Source organism: Aegilops tauschii, chromosome 2 (genome assembly GCF_002575655.3).
Source record: "Aegilops tauschii subsp. strangulata cultivar AL8/78 chromosome 2, Aet v6.0, whole genome shotgun sequence".
Lineage (NCBI taxonomy): Eukaryota > Viridiplantae > Streptophyta > Magnoliopsida > Poales > Poaceae > Aegilops > Aegilops tauschii.
Genome location: NC_053036.3, coordinates 457,967,095 through 457,979,239, shown reverse-complemented (window position 1 = coordinate 457,979,239; position 12,145 = coordinate 457,967,095). Strand labels below are relative to the sequence as shown.

General features: G+C 42.9%; 2 protein-coding genes across 2 annotated transcripts; both read right to left on the bottom strand.

Annotated features, from left to right (window-relative positions):
- Nucleotides 1-340: 340 nt before the first annotated feature.
- LOC109778483 (protein FAR1-RELATED SEQUENCE 5-like) lies at nt 341-2,328 on the bottom strand. Its single transcript, XM_020337052.1, has 4 exons — nt 1,704-2,328; nt 1,127-1,230; nt 800-991; nt 341-649 (listed from the first exon to the last, which is right to left on the bottom strand). The coding sequence occupies exons 1-4, from the start codon at nt 2,326-2,328 to the stop codon at nt 341-343; spliced, it is 1,230 nt and encodes a 409-aa protein (XP_020192641.1).
- An 8,223-nt stretch (nt 2,329-10,551) lies between these two features.
- LOC109778484 (GPI-anchored protein LLG1-like) lies at nt 10,552-11,182 on the bottom strand. The gene is made up of 3 exons (XM_045233550.1): nt 11,083-11,182; nt 10,903-10,962; nt 10,552-10,802 (listed from the first exon to the last, which is right to left on the bottom strand). Exons 1-3 carry the CDS (start codon nt 11,180-11,182, stop codon nt 10,552-10,554), a joined length of 411 nt encoding a protein of 136 aa, XP_045089485.1.
- Between the last annotated feature and the right edge of the window lie 963 nt (nt 11,183-12,145).

Genomic DNA, 12,145 nt, shown 5'->3' with positions numbered 1-12,145 from the left:
TTGTAGTCTTGGGAGGGTCTAGTATCAACTTTGTGTTTGAGGACGGAGCCGCATTAGGATGTGGGGGCTGGATGAAAAAAGCATGATTGTTTTTGCTAGCATGTATCGTCACACACACACTTTCTTGCTGTGTGGCAGGGTTACCCTGTCGCTGCACATTAGTAGCACTTTCTTGTTGTGTGGCGGGGTTCTCCTGTCGCTGCACATTAGTGGCACTTGTTTGCTGTGTGGCTGGGTTCTCCGGATGTCTTGAATCGGGGGCGTTTTGGTGCTGTGTGACGGAGTTGTCTTCATTCACCCGCCCCACAGGTATCGAGCAGGGATCCGGCTGTCCTTGAAACTATCCTTTTGCTTCTTCCTTTTCCTTTCTTGCTTTTTTAAGTTGATTTTTCTTCAGGGTTTCAAGCTCCTCCTTGAAATTATACAGGTGTTTTCTTGCCAATCTGGTCCCGTCATATGTTAGGAAAGCGTCTTTAGCTGATGCCTTAAATTCTTTAAGAATTGACGTGTATCGCATGACGCTTTTCCCCTCCTCTGGCATCGACTCCTTAACTGTTGGCTGTTCGAAATCAGGTTGAATAAGATCCTCCTCTGGATCCCAGGTCCACCTCTTTAGGATGTACTTTTCAGGTATCTCGTATACCCCAATCTGGTCCATAACTCATAGTACGTGCGCGCACAGTAGCCCGTCACGGTCAAACTTGCAGCAAGTACACGAGTATGTCTCTTCATCCATGTTTGCTTGCACATGGTAGTCCCTATCTCCATATTTTGGTATCATCCCCCGCACTGAGCTGACCTTGAAAGTACCATCATCCAATGCGTCGCATCTGTAGGCTGATTTCACCTTCATCTCCACCTGGAACTTGCAAAACAAGTTATGTGTGTATATCCCCCGCACCTGCATCTCCAGCGGGTTCATCGAGTACATTTCGGTTTCTTTGTACATTGTTTTCAACTGCTCTTTTGACACGCTAGCCATCACCTTATCCTATATCGCAGTGTACTGTTGTGCGAATTCGACCAGTGAGTTGTTTGGGTTGACATACTTCTTGAGCACAGAGTTAAAACCCTCGCTTCTTGCCGTGGTCTGCAAGAACGGGAAAAAATCGTGCATATAGTATACCGGGACCCAACACTTCCTGTTCTCCCACAGCCATTGGAAATGCTCGTTGTCGGTCTGGCCATACACTTCCATCATTACCCACCAATTATGCTCAAACTCCTCAACTGCATTCATAACATAAACATGGTAACATCAAGTATTGAAGGATGGTAACATTGGTTCAAACATATTGGTAACTAGGAACACCACTGCTGTTGATAATTCTGTCACACACACCTGGTTACTTTAGTTCAAGCATCATGGTAAGTACTTTGCACACAGGATGATTTTTTCCCACAGCGAATACCACTCTGTGTGTGTAGTACAAGCAACATTTTTAACTAGCAACAAAAAAGAGACTCATATCAATCAGCACTAGCTGGTGATTGAAAAATTTTGTTGTAACTAGTGGGGTGAACAACTGAAATGTGTCCAACAAACATGAACATGATAGGGGTAGTACAGAAAATAATTAATGTAGGTAATTTTGTTATAATCCTCTGGTAACTTGTCACCTTATTACATGGTAACTGTTGATATCATGCATGTAAACCCATTTCTCTGTGTTTTAAGTTAGTGAGGGTGGGAAGTAAAATACCAGTCAGGCTGTTGTCAACACAATCCTTGAATGAATTGTTTAGTGGCTCATCGTCAGCCATCAGCTTCCCAAGCTTCTCTTGTGCTTTTTTCATTATATGCCAGCGGCAATTCCTGTGTACTATCCCGATGAACACCTCATCAATAGCACTCCTCATTGCAAAATCTTGATCTGTTATTATGTTCTTTGGCGCAATTCCACCCATTGCATGCAAGAATGCATTAAACAGCCACACAAAGTTACCAGATAGTTCGTTTCGAACAAACCCACAACCAAACTGGATTGACTGCCCATGGTTATTAATGCCAATGAAGGGCGCACAGGGCATTTTGTACATGTTTGTCATGTATGTTGTGTCGAATGAGATGACATAATTGTATCTAGCATATGCCCTGCGCGACGCACCATCTATCCAGAATAAATTTTCCACTCTGTCCTCATCATCAAGCTTTATTCTCCAATGGAAATCTGGATCTTGTGCCTTCATATCTTGGAAGTACGAGATTGTGCTCCCCACATCAGCATGGTTGTACTCCATCCGGAATTTAGCTTGCTGGTTTGCGATGTCCTTTGTTGTGTATGGTACATCTTTAGGATTCCCGTAGAACCATGACATTAGTTGCATCTGTCTTGCTGTCTTTATTTTGCATCCGTGCAATATCTTCAAGAAGTCCTGCTCATATTTTGGAATGTTCCTATGTGATGATAGGAACTTTGTCAAGGACGGCTTTCTTATTAGAGGGTGCTTGTGGTCGTCGTTGAAGCGTTTGACTCTCCACCACGCATTCGTGTGGGTGATGTAAAGGTGGGCTGGACATCCCGACTTCACAACCTTCCCTCTTTTCCTCTTCTTCACGATGCCTTCTGGGTCCTGCACATCCTCTGTCTCCTCCTTGTTTGTTTTTGGCTTGCCGTATTTCCCACAAACAAGAGGACTCTGCTTACAGTATCGTCTTTAATTGTTTTTCTGTATTCCAGTCTCATTCCAAACCCATGTCTCAGTGCATATTGCTTGTAGTGATCATAAGCTTCCTCAAAAGAATCAAACTTCATCGTTTCATCAGGAGGTTCGGTGTGGAGTATGCCTCGGTGTTTATGTCTCCCTGTTCTGCATTCTCTCCTCCTGTTTCTGGACTCGCTAGCTCGCTGACTGAATGATCAAAGAAGCTTTCTCTCCCCCGTATGCTGCTAGTAGTCGGTTCTTTGCTTGTCTCTCGGACCATCGGGTTGCTTCTAGATGTAGCACCTATAATGTTTTTGAAGTTGTTATTTTGTGTTATATTTTTTGCACGCCAAAACTAGTGGTAACTTGTACTCCAATTTCTTGGTAAAATTTGCATGCATTAAGATGTTTTTGTAGATGTAAAGTGAAAGCATGTAATTCCAATTGTAATACAGATTGCATGATAATTCATATGCAGTAAGTGTGGTAATTGTACCTAATTTCATGGTAACTTGTGTGCATTAAGCTTTGTGATTGTGAACTGATTCATGGTGAATGTGGTAGTTGTAAATAACATAGGGTGGTAGTTGCAATTCAAGTATGATGGTAGCAAGTCTGTGTATAAAAATGTGGTAGCATGGTAAATGTTTGACCTTCATCTGTTTTGGCAGAACCAAAGCTTGCCGTGTGTGCATATTCACACTGTTGGTTTGTCCCCACACCACTCATCATGATATCCACATTACCCCCGTTGTCATGCGCCATTTTCTTGTGTTGCAGCACCTGCTAGCACATATGATTGCATCCATCGATTTTCCACACTTACAAGCAATTTTGATTTTTTTTCACAACAACTATATTTTTTTCTTTTTCTGCACTGATTACTTCTTTTTTATAACAGGTATCATTTTGAGAGTAACCAGTGTATGGGAGTATGACAGCGATAGTTCCTATCAACCTCATTTCATGAACATCATTTCTTATAAAAAAATGTAAACCGGGCAACTTAATGATATTCTTGTAGTGTTTTAGCACCTTTGGTTCTGAGTTTTCCTGGTAAATTGTAATGAATTAGCATGATAACTTGTTCTGACATGGGTTTGTTCAATATAAAAAGGATCTTTTTTATGTTGAATAAGTGTTAAAGAATGCTGATTACTCAATGCACACACTCTGGTAATCTATATTCAATTGAAATGGCAACTCAGTTATTAATGAGAAATTTCATACATGTAGTTCTAACATGCTTCAAAAAAGATAGCTTGATAGAGTGATGATGATAACCTATATGTTTTTATGTTGGTAACTTAATGATGAGGTAACTCAATGATGTAATCTGTAGGTAGGAGCATGGATCAATTTTACCAACTTTTTGGCTATAAAAGAGGAAAATTTATTCAATCTTTGTTGGTAACCTGATAGAATTTGAATGATAAATCAATTACAACCGAGGAATTACACACATGCAGTAAAAGGGCTACCTATTTATGCATCCTTTTGGCTTTCTTATTTAGTTCTTGTTGTTCTTTCCCCATGTTTTTCCCCTTGATTTTATTGGTATGAAATGCAAATGCAGCATGTGTATAGAGGTTGAATCACTTACCTCCTTTCTTTTTTGCCTGATTATGATGAAATTGAGACGAACTGATGTATTTCTCCTAGTAGCATGCGATAACCCCTATGATGTTGTTGTGGTAAACCGGGCCCTCTCTCAAATCCTTGTGTTTGGTAGTGTTTTTCATGGGTTTTTTTGGTGGATCAGATCTGGGGCGGAGGTCGCCAACGATGGAGGCGCGTCGGGGAGAGAGGAGAGAACTGATCGGGGCAGGTGGTTGTTTCTTGCGATGGAGGTAAGAAACTAGGTTTTGGGGTGGTAAGTCACGTGCGGGGGGGGGGGAGGTGGGCCAAAGGGGTTGTGTTCTCTATCTTGGGCCTCATGCGTTGCGCGTGGTGGGCCTCGCGAAAGAAGGCTGGGTCGTGGGTGGCTCTGCCGAAGTGGGTCGCGCGCGGGAGGGACGCGGTTGTACGATCGTGCGGATTTGTTGCTAACGACCAGTCGAATGGTAGTTAGTCGCTTCCATATATATATATATATATATATATATATATATATATATATATATATATCACAACACATGCATTAGTACACACTAAGCATATCACATTACTACACACTAAGCATATCACAACATTAGTATACTAAGCATATCACATTACTACACACTAAGCATATCATAACATTACTACAAGCATGTCACAACTAAGCATATATATCATCGAATTTCAACACTAAGCATATCAAATTTCTACACTAATAAGTAACATACCCATGACATGGCGATCAACATTTGTCCTTCTCAGGCGGGTTACGAATGGCATCCCGACGTAGTCATCACGTGGAGGAAGTATATACCAGAGGTTGCCCGATTCGTCCTCGCTTAGCCTGATTCCTTTGGCATAGAGGGCTTCATCAAGTGGGTCATCATCTTCGTCCTCCGAATTGTTGTAGATAACAGCCAGCCTTGGAGTTTATCTTCTGAAGCAGAAGCTCATAAGTTCACCCTGATACGTCTCCAACGTATCTATAATTTTCATTGTTCCATGCTATTATATTATCTGTTTTGGATGTTTTATATGCATTAATATGCTATTTTATATTATTTTTGGGACTAACTTATTAACCTAGAGCCCAGTGCCAGTTTATGTTTTTCCTTGTTTTTGAGCTTCGCAGAAAAGGAATACTAAACGGAGTCCAAATGGAATAAAACTTCACGATGATTTTTCTTGGACCAGAAGACACACAGGGGACTTGGAGTGCAAGTCAGAAGAGCCACGAGGCGGCAGCAAGGGTGGAGGGCGCGCCCCCTACCTCGTGGGCCCCTCAGTGACCCCCTGACCTAGCTCTTCCTCCTATATATTCACATATATTCCAGAACCACCAGAAGCATCCACGAAAACACTTTTCCACCACCGCAACCTTTTGTTCCCGTGAGATCCCATCGTGCGGCCTTTTCCGGCATCCTGCCGGAGGGGGATTCGATCACGGAGGGCATCTACATCAACTCTATTGCCTTCTGATGAAGCGTGAGTAGTTTACCACAGACCTACGGGTCCATAGCTAGTAGCTAGATGTCTTCTTCTCTCTCTTTGATTCTCAATACCATGTTCTCCTCGATGTTCTTGGAGATCTATCCGATGTAATCTTCTTTTGCGGTGTGTTTATCGAGATCCGATGAATTGTAGATTTATGATCAGCTTATCTATGAATATTATTTGAATCTTCTCTGAATTCTTATATGCATGATTTGGTATCTTTGTATTTCTCTTCGAATTGTCGGTTTGGTTTGGCCAACTAGATTGGTTTTTCTTGCAATGGGAGAGGTGCTTAGCTTTGGGTTCAATCTTGCGTGATTTCACCTAGTGACAAAGTAGGGGTAGCGAGACACGTATTGAATTGTTGCCATCAATGACAAAAATATGGGGTTTACATCATACTACATGAGTTTATTCCTCTACATCATGTCATCTTACTTAAGGCGTTACTCCATTCTTTATGAACTTAATACTCTAGATGCATGCTAGATAGCGGTCGATGTGTGTAGTAATAGTGGTAGATGCATGCAGGAGTCGGTCTAGTTGACACGGACGTGATGCCTATATTGCATAATCATTGCCTTGGATATCGTCATAACTTTGCGTTTTTCTATCAATTGCTCGATAGTAATTTGTTCACCCACCGTATTATTTGCCTTCAAGAGAGAAGCCTCCAGTGAAACCTATGCCCCTCGGGTCTATTTTCCATCATATTAGTTTCCGATCTACTATTTTGCAATCTTTTATTTTTAGATCTATAAACCAAAAAAACCCAAAAAATATTTAGTTATGTTTTATTTAGTTTTATCTATCGCCATCAGATCTCACCTTTGCTAGTGACTGTGAAGCGATTGACAACCCCTTTATCGCGTTGGGTGGAAGTTTTTGATTGTGTGTGCATGTATTGGTGATTTGCGCGTTCTTCTCCTACTGGATTGATACCTTGGTTCTTAACTGAGGGAAATACTTATCTCTATTGTGCTGCATCACACTTTCCTCTTCAATGGAAAAACTAACGCAAGCTCAAGAAGTAGCACCCCCCCCCCCCCCCCCCGTGAGATGCATGTGGGCGATGAAACGATTCCATTCATCTCCTCCAATCTGGGATATTTTTCGTCCCTTGTGGACCTCCACAGTGTAGGGGCCCCCTAGAGCATCGAAGATCACAGTGTCTTCGGTAATGAGCTCATTGAACTCCAATCTCACATTGCAAGGGACAATACGTGTAAAAAACCAAAAAACAAACACATTGCATTACAGGAAATAACAAGTAAAACAAAAGAACAAACTGTTAGAAGGTTCATGTAATGCGTTACCGCTGCAGGAACAAAGCACGGCTGGAAGTAGATGTCAAACAGCGTGCCACTTGCAAGGTCGGTTGCGCACCTTGACTTGCACACTGGACATGGTGGCGGCTGCGCCATTCTACATAAAATATAATTGAAACTAAGTATATAAACACTTTGTACACTATCAATTTATACCAAACATAATTAATTGGAGGTCCTTTTATACAAAACATATTGAAAAGTAAGTATATAATTCTACACTAGTAATTGCATACACAAATAAACAAAATCCACGGAGGGAGACACACAAGTAATCGGATTATAATCAAAGTGCATTATATATCGGATTCTACACAATAGCAAATCAGACTATCACTACAATTTCTACAGAAAGCAATCCATGCAACTAACTTTGGATTCTACATGACACAAAGCAAGCCATGATATATATACTCAAATTTCTACCGAAATTAAAGAAATCCCCTAATCAATTACATGAATCCCAATGGACCCCGGCCGTGTTGCGTGTCCGCGAACGGAGGACCTGGGAGAGTGGAGAGGAAGGAGATGCGATGGGAGGAGTAGTGGATCTAACCTTGGTCCCGGCGAGGGCGGCGACGGGGCGGCAACGGGGTGTCGATGGGGCGGCGTCGACGGCTTTGGTCCAGGGGGAGGGGTGTGAAATGAGAGAGAGCGGTGACTTAGGTGTTTTACTAAGTTGACTTAGATAGGTTATCACTGGCGTTGGTAAAAAGGGCAACGCCATAGCTAATAACAGGGCAAATAAAAAAGGACTAAGATTGATGAAAGACTTGACAAAATAAAAGACTCAAAATTTGAACTGGTAGTAAAGAAATAAAATTCCTAAATTGATAAAAACAGTAAAATTAATGATGACAAAAAGCATAATATAATTTTTTATGATTTTGTGACTAGTATAATAATTAAATACTTAAAACACTTGATTAAATGGAAAGTGTTTCTGGCGTGCAAAGCAAACGGACGCCAGCGCTAACAAATTAACTATGGCGTAAAAAGAAAACCAAGGCCAGCAGTGCATTCCAAACGGTGAGTGCATATGGGCCATCAAATTTGTAGCGTTTTTGAAAAAAGCAACGCTAGCACTAAGGATGTAAAGCTGACGTGCTGATTTGTCCTACGTCAGGGAAATGACGCGCCACCAACGATAGTTGTGGCTAGCCGTTTTTCCATTAGTGAGCCTTCCATCTTGGCTTGGATTTCCTCTCTCCCTTAATTTTGTGGATATTTGTATAGGTCAGTCCCTAACTTGTAATTAGCCTCGCCCACTCTCTTTTAAGACAATCTTGTATTATTTTTTTGGACCTCTTTTGCTTAATAAATTAGCTATGGGGCTTTGCCCTACAATACATAGTAAAAAATGAGTTTGATATACTCCAAGTGAGTTATTGTATCACTTTCCAATATGAATGCGGAAGTATGTGAGTATCAATACCTCGTAGGAGCTAAAAATAGGTTTCCTAATCTCTCAAGTTCTGTATGCCACTTGTGCAACTATCCATGTACATAACATTTACTATGCCTAGACTCTCCACAATTAAGATATAATGCAAGGAGATAACTAAAGTACTTATAAACTAAAAATAAATGTTAGGTGTTTTTTATGAAATAAATTACAAGAACTAAAACGGAGCAAGAGTTTGTGGCTGTGAAAGTGATGGTGAAATTGTCCCTGGACAACTGGTAACAACATTATACCAGTACACATGCTTGTTACAATTATTATGCATGAGAGGCATGTGCTTACATGTTGCCAAACCATGGTGTCACATGTACTTATAATTTTTCTCTTAGCAAGTATTGACAAATACTAAGATTCATTAAGGTAAAACTCAACTATAGCCATAACTTCCTCTAGGCTTCCTCTCGAATCCCCTGTGGTATAGTTCGTGAACTCACGGGACGGTAAGTTCTTTCTCTCCGGCCTCCCATCCTAAATTTATCATAATACATTGCTTACCCTAATGTGTGATATAATATAGTGTGAACCGCTACCTTAGCATCCTAGGACATCACCATAACAAGTCGCACAATTCATAGAAAAAAACTAGACCACGAATGCCATAGGAAAAATGAGAACTACTCAAACATGATAACAATGAAACAAATCATAGGGAAATTATTCATTGCATCTAAGAGCATGTATTAGTATGAGGTTACAAAGGTTTTACAACAGTGAACCCATTGGTCCAAGGAAGAAGATGGTGGTGGAGGCGATGATGGTGATGGTGGCGAGTGTGGAGTCCCCCGGAAGGGAGGGGGAAGGCACTCCATCCTTCTTCTTACTCCTTGGTATTCTCCCTTGGTTGGGGATGTGTTTTCTCCTCTATAGATGGCGGCTACGAGGCTGCAATTTTCGGACCAAATGGCGCCCTCTCAGAAAAGTAGTGTTTCCCGTTAATATATAGGTCTAGTCTTTCAATATCGGTCATCAAACCCATAGGGCTTTGGTCCAAGGGCCCTTGCGCATGTTTTGGACCCTCCAAAGGCTTCTTAATTTTCTTGTGAGTCCATAGGATGAACCCATGTTGAGATCCATCAAGTTTGGAACGAGTTGGAGTCAACCCCGGCCCCCGAGTTCCGGATTCCCGAAAGTGGCGTTTTTTGTGAATACTGATTTGGATCCACAGGGTGCATACAGACTTAGAATTGGGTGGTTCCAAGCGCTACGCTTTTGTTATGACATGTAATTTAATTTTCATGTTTTGACTTTCTTCGTTTGCGCCATCTTCAGGGGTAGAAGTGACGATATTTAAGTACCGGTCCTGCAAGGACAGGTTGACAATAACTCCAAATTTCATCGGTCCTTGAAGTTTCTTGATAGTTCATTAAATTTTAGTGAAGTTCATACACACAGAAGTGAAAACAAGAACTTGTGCATGTCTTGCAACTATTAGTAGGTTAGTCAAATAAATAAAAAGGTTACATAGAAAAGATAAGATGGTGACATGGAACATATAAAAATTATAGATACGTTGAAAACGTGTTAGCATACACATCTAACTTGACCAATTATTCACTCGCAAGAAAAAAAACTTGACCAACTATTCCTTTCTAGTGATTTCCTCTGCAAAATAGTGAAAAAAAGAACCATGAACCACATGTTGTATCTACCCGCGCAGGCTCCATTGAGCCACTGATGCAAGATGCACAAGGTTGATGCAAGCAATCAAACACACACTAAAAATGTGAATCGATCACACAGATGATGAGCAAAGGCGAAGGAAAATTGCATGTTACATGTAGCATGCAAAACAGCGTGCTTTCGCCTCACACAGCACATACATACATACATATTGTTTGCCAGTTGCTACTACATGTGGCGGATCGATCGCGTCGCAGCCTCGCAGGAAAAGAAAGTACTAAGATATACAGTAAGTAAGAAAAAAGAGAGCAAGAAGAAACAGCTTAAACGTACGTCCTCGTCGAAGGCACCGGCTAATCTTAGCACTTAATCAATCAAACAAACAATCAGTCACTCAGGTCAGCACGTGATGCCCTCGGGTGAATCCCCGCACATGGCGAAGTAGCCCTTGGGCACCTTGCAGAGCTCCTGGATCGTCGCCATCATCTCCCGGGCGCAGCCGTTGTCGAGGTCGTTCATCGTGGCCCCGTAGGGGCACACGAAGCCCTTGAACGCCGTGCAGCATCGCCGCTGCGGGATCGCCTGTCCCAAGCAGCTGCCCTGTACCTTGCCCATCAGCTTCAGGTGCTCCAGCTGCACCGGGCACAGCCCTGAACGTACGCGCGCGTACGTATTCTCATTTAGTTTAGCAGCCAAAAAATACGATAGGACACGCACACGTACGACAGGGCTTCGTCGTTTGTTGTTTACCTGCCTCCATGGAGCCCCCCAGTTTGCGGCCGGACGACGGCGATGCCTCCGGGGGCGAGGCTAAAAGGGCCGCATCTGACGGAGTTGATCAACCCAGCACTCGGTGAGAAAACGAAACCAGGCAAAATATAATTACTCTTAATAATAAGAACGTGTGTTGCGGATATGGATCGTACGTACTTGATATGATGAGCGGTTTGTCCGACGCGGCGGAGCCGGCGGCGACAATGGACTGCACGACGCAGGACAGAAGGACGGCGGTGGCGCCGGTGGAACCCATCTATCCCTCTTCTCTCTCTCCCTCTCTCCCACGGCGCCGGAACAAGACCGAACTCTGTCTTCGTGGGAGTGACGCTGAGGTGACGGGGTGGATGGATCACGAACCGCGGGCCACCTGCAGATTATTCAAGTGTTTATTCTAGGTAGTAGGAAGGAGAAGAGATGGGTATCGATGAATAGCTCCTCCTTAATCCTTATAGCGTGTCATGTCCTAATTCAGAGATGATCCTGGATCCTGGTTGAACCTGTGTGGACCCCCTTCTTTCGACCGTGGAATGGCATGTCAACGATGGGCTACTAATCGTAAGTGCCTCTCAGGGGTGTCTCTAATATAGGCAGAGGCTCTAGTTAGCAGGAGGAGCCATTCCTTTAGTGGTAGGTAGCATTTTGCTTGGAGTACCGTAAATCATCATTCATGAGCGTACGAGCCGAAGTGAGCGAACTTCAAAATATCATCGCATTTCAAGTTCAAATCCAGATTTGCAACCGTATTTCTTGGGCGCCCCAGAAGTCTATCAGTTTCTTTACTAATTTTCTCAATAAACTCTAATGACTGATTGAAGCTGATCCAATGACAATTCTGACCAATTAGACCCATTTGTAAGTGATGACGTGGCAATAAAAGTCAAAGAAAATACTATTGATTGTTAAATTAGACAGACGGCCCACTCGCCAGGATCCCCACGAGCCCCACCTCTCTAGAGTCGCCCCCGTGTCATCTAAACAATGGCCGACGCCGCCCAACCACCTCTCATGTCGTGCTCCGCCTCCTCCACCATCTGCCATCTCTTCTCCCTCCCAGCGCCGGTGACATCAACCGCCCTGCGTCACATCCTACGCAACCCCACACCGGATCTCGCAATGTGGTCCCTCTACCGGCCCCAACGAGCCCCACCTCTCTGGCGTGCGGCGAGCTGGTCCCCAGTCCCACGATCTTAGTGCACGCGGGTCCAGCTCACGCCCA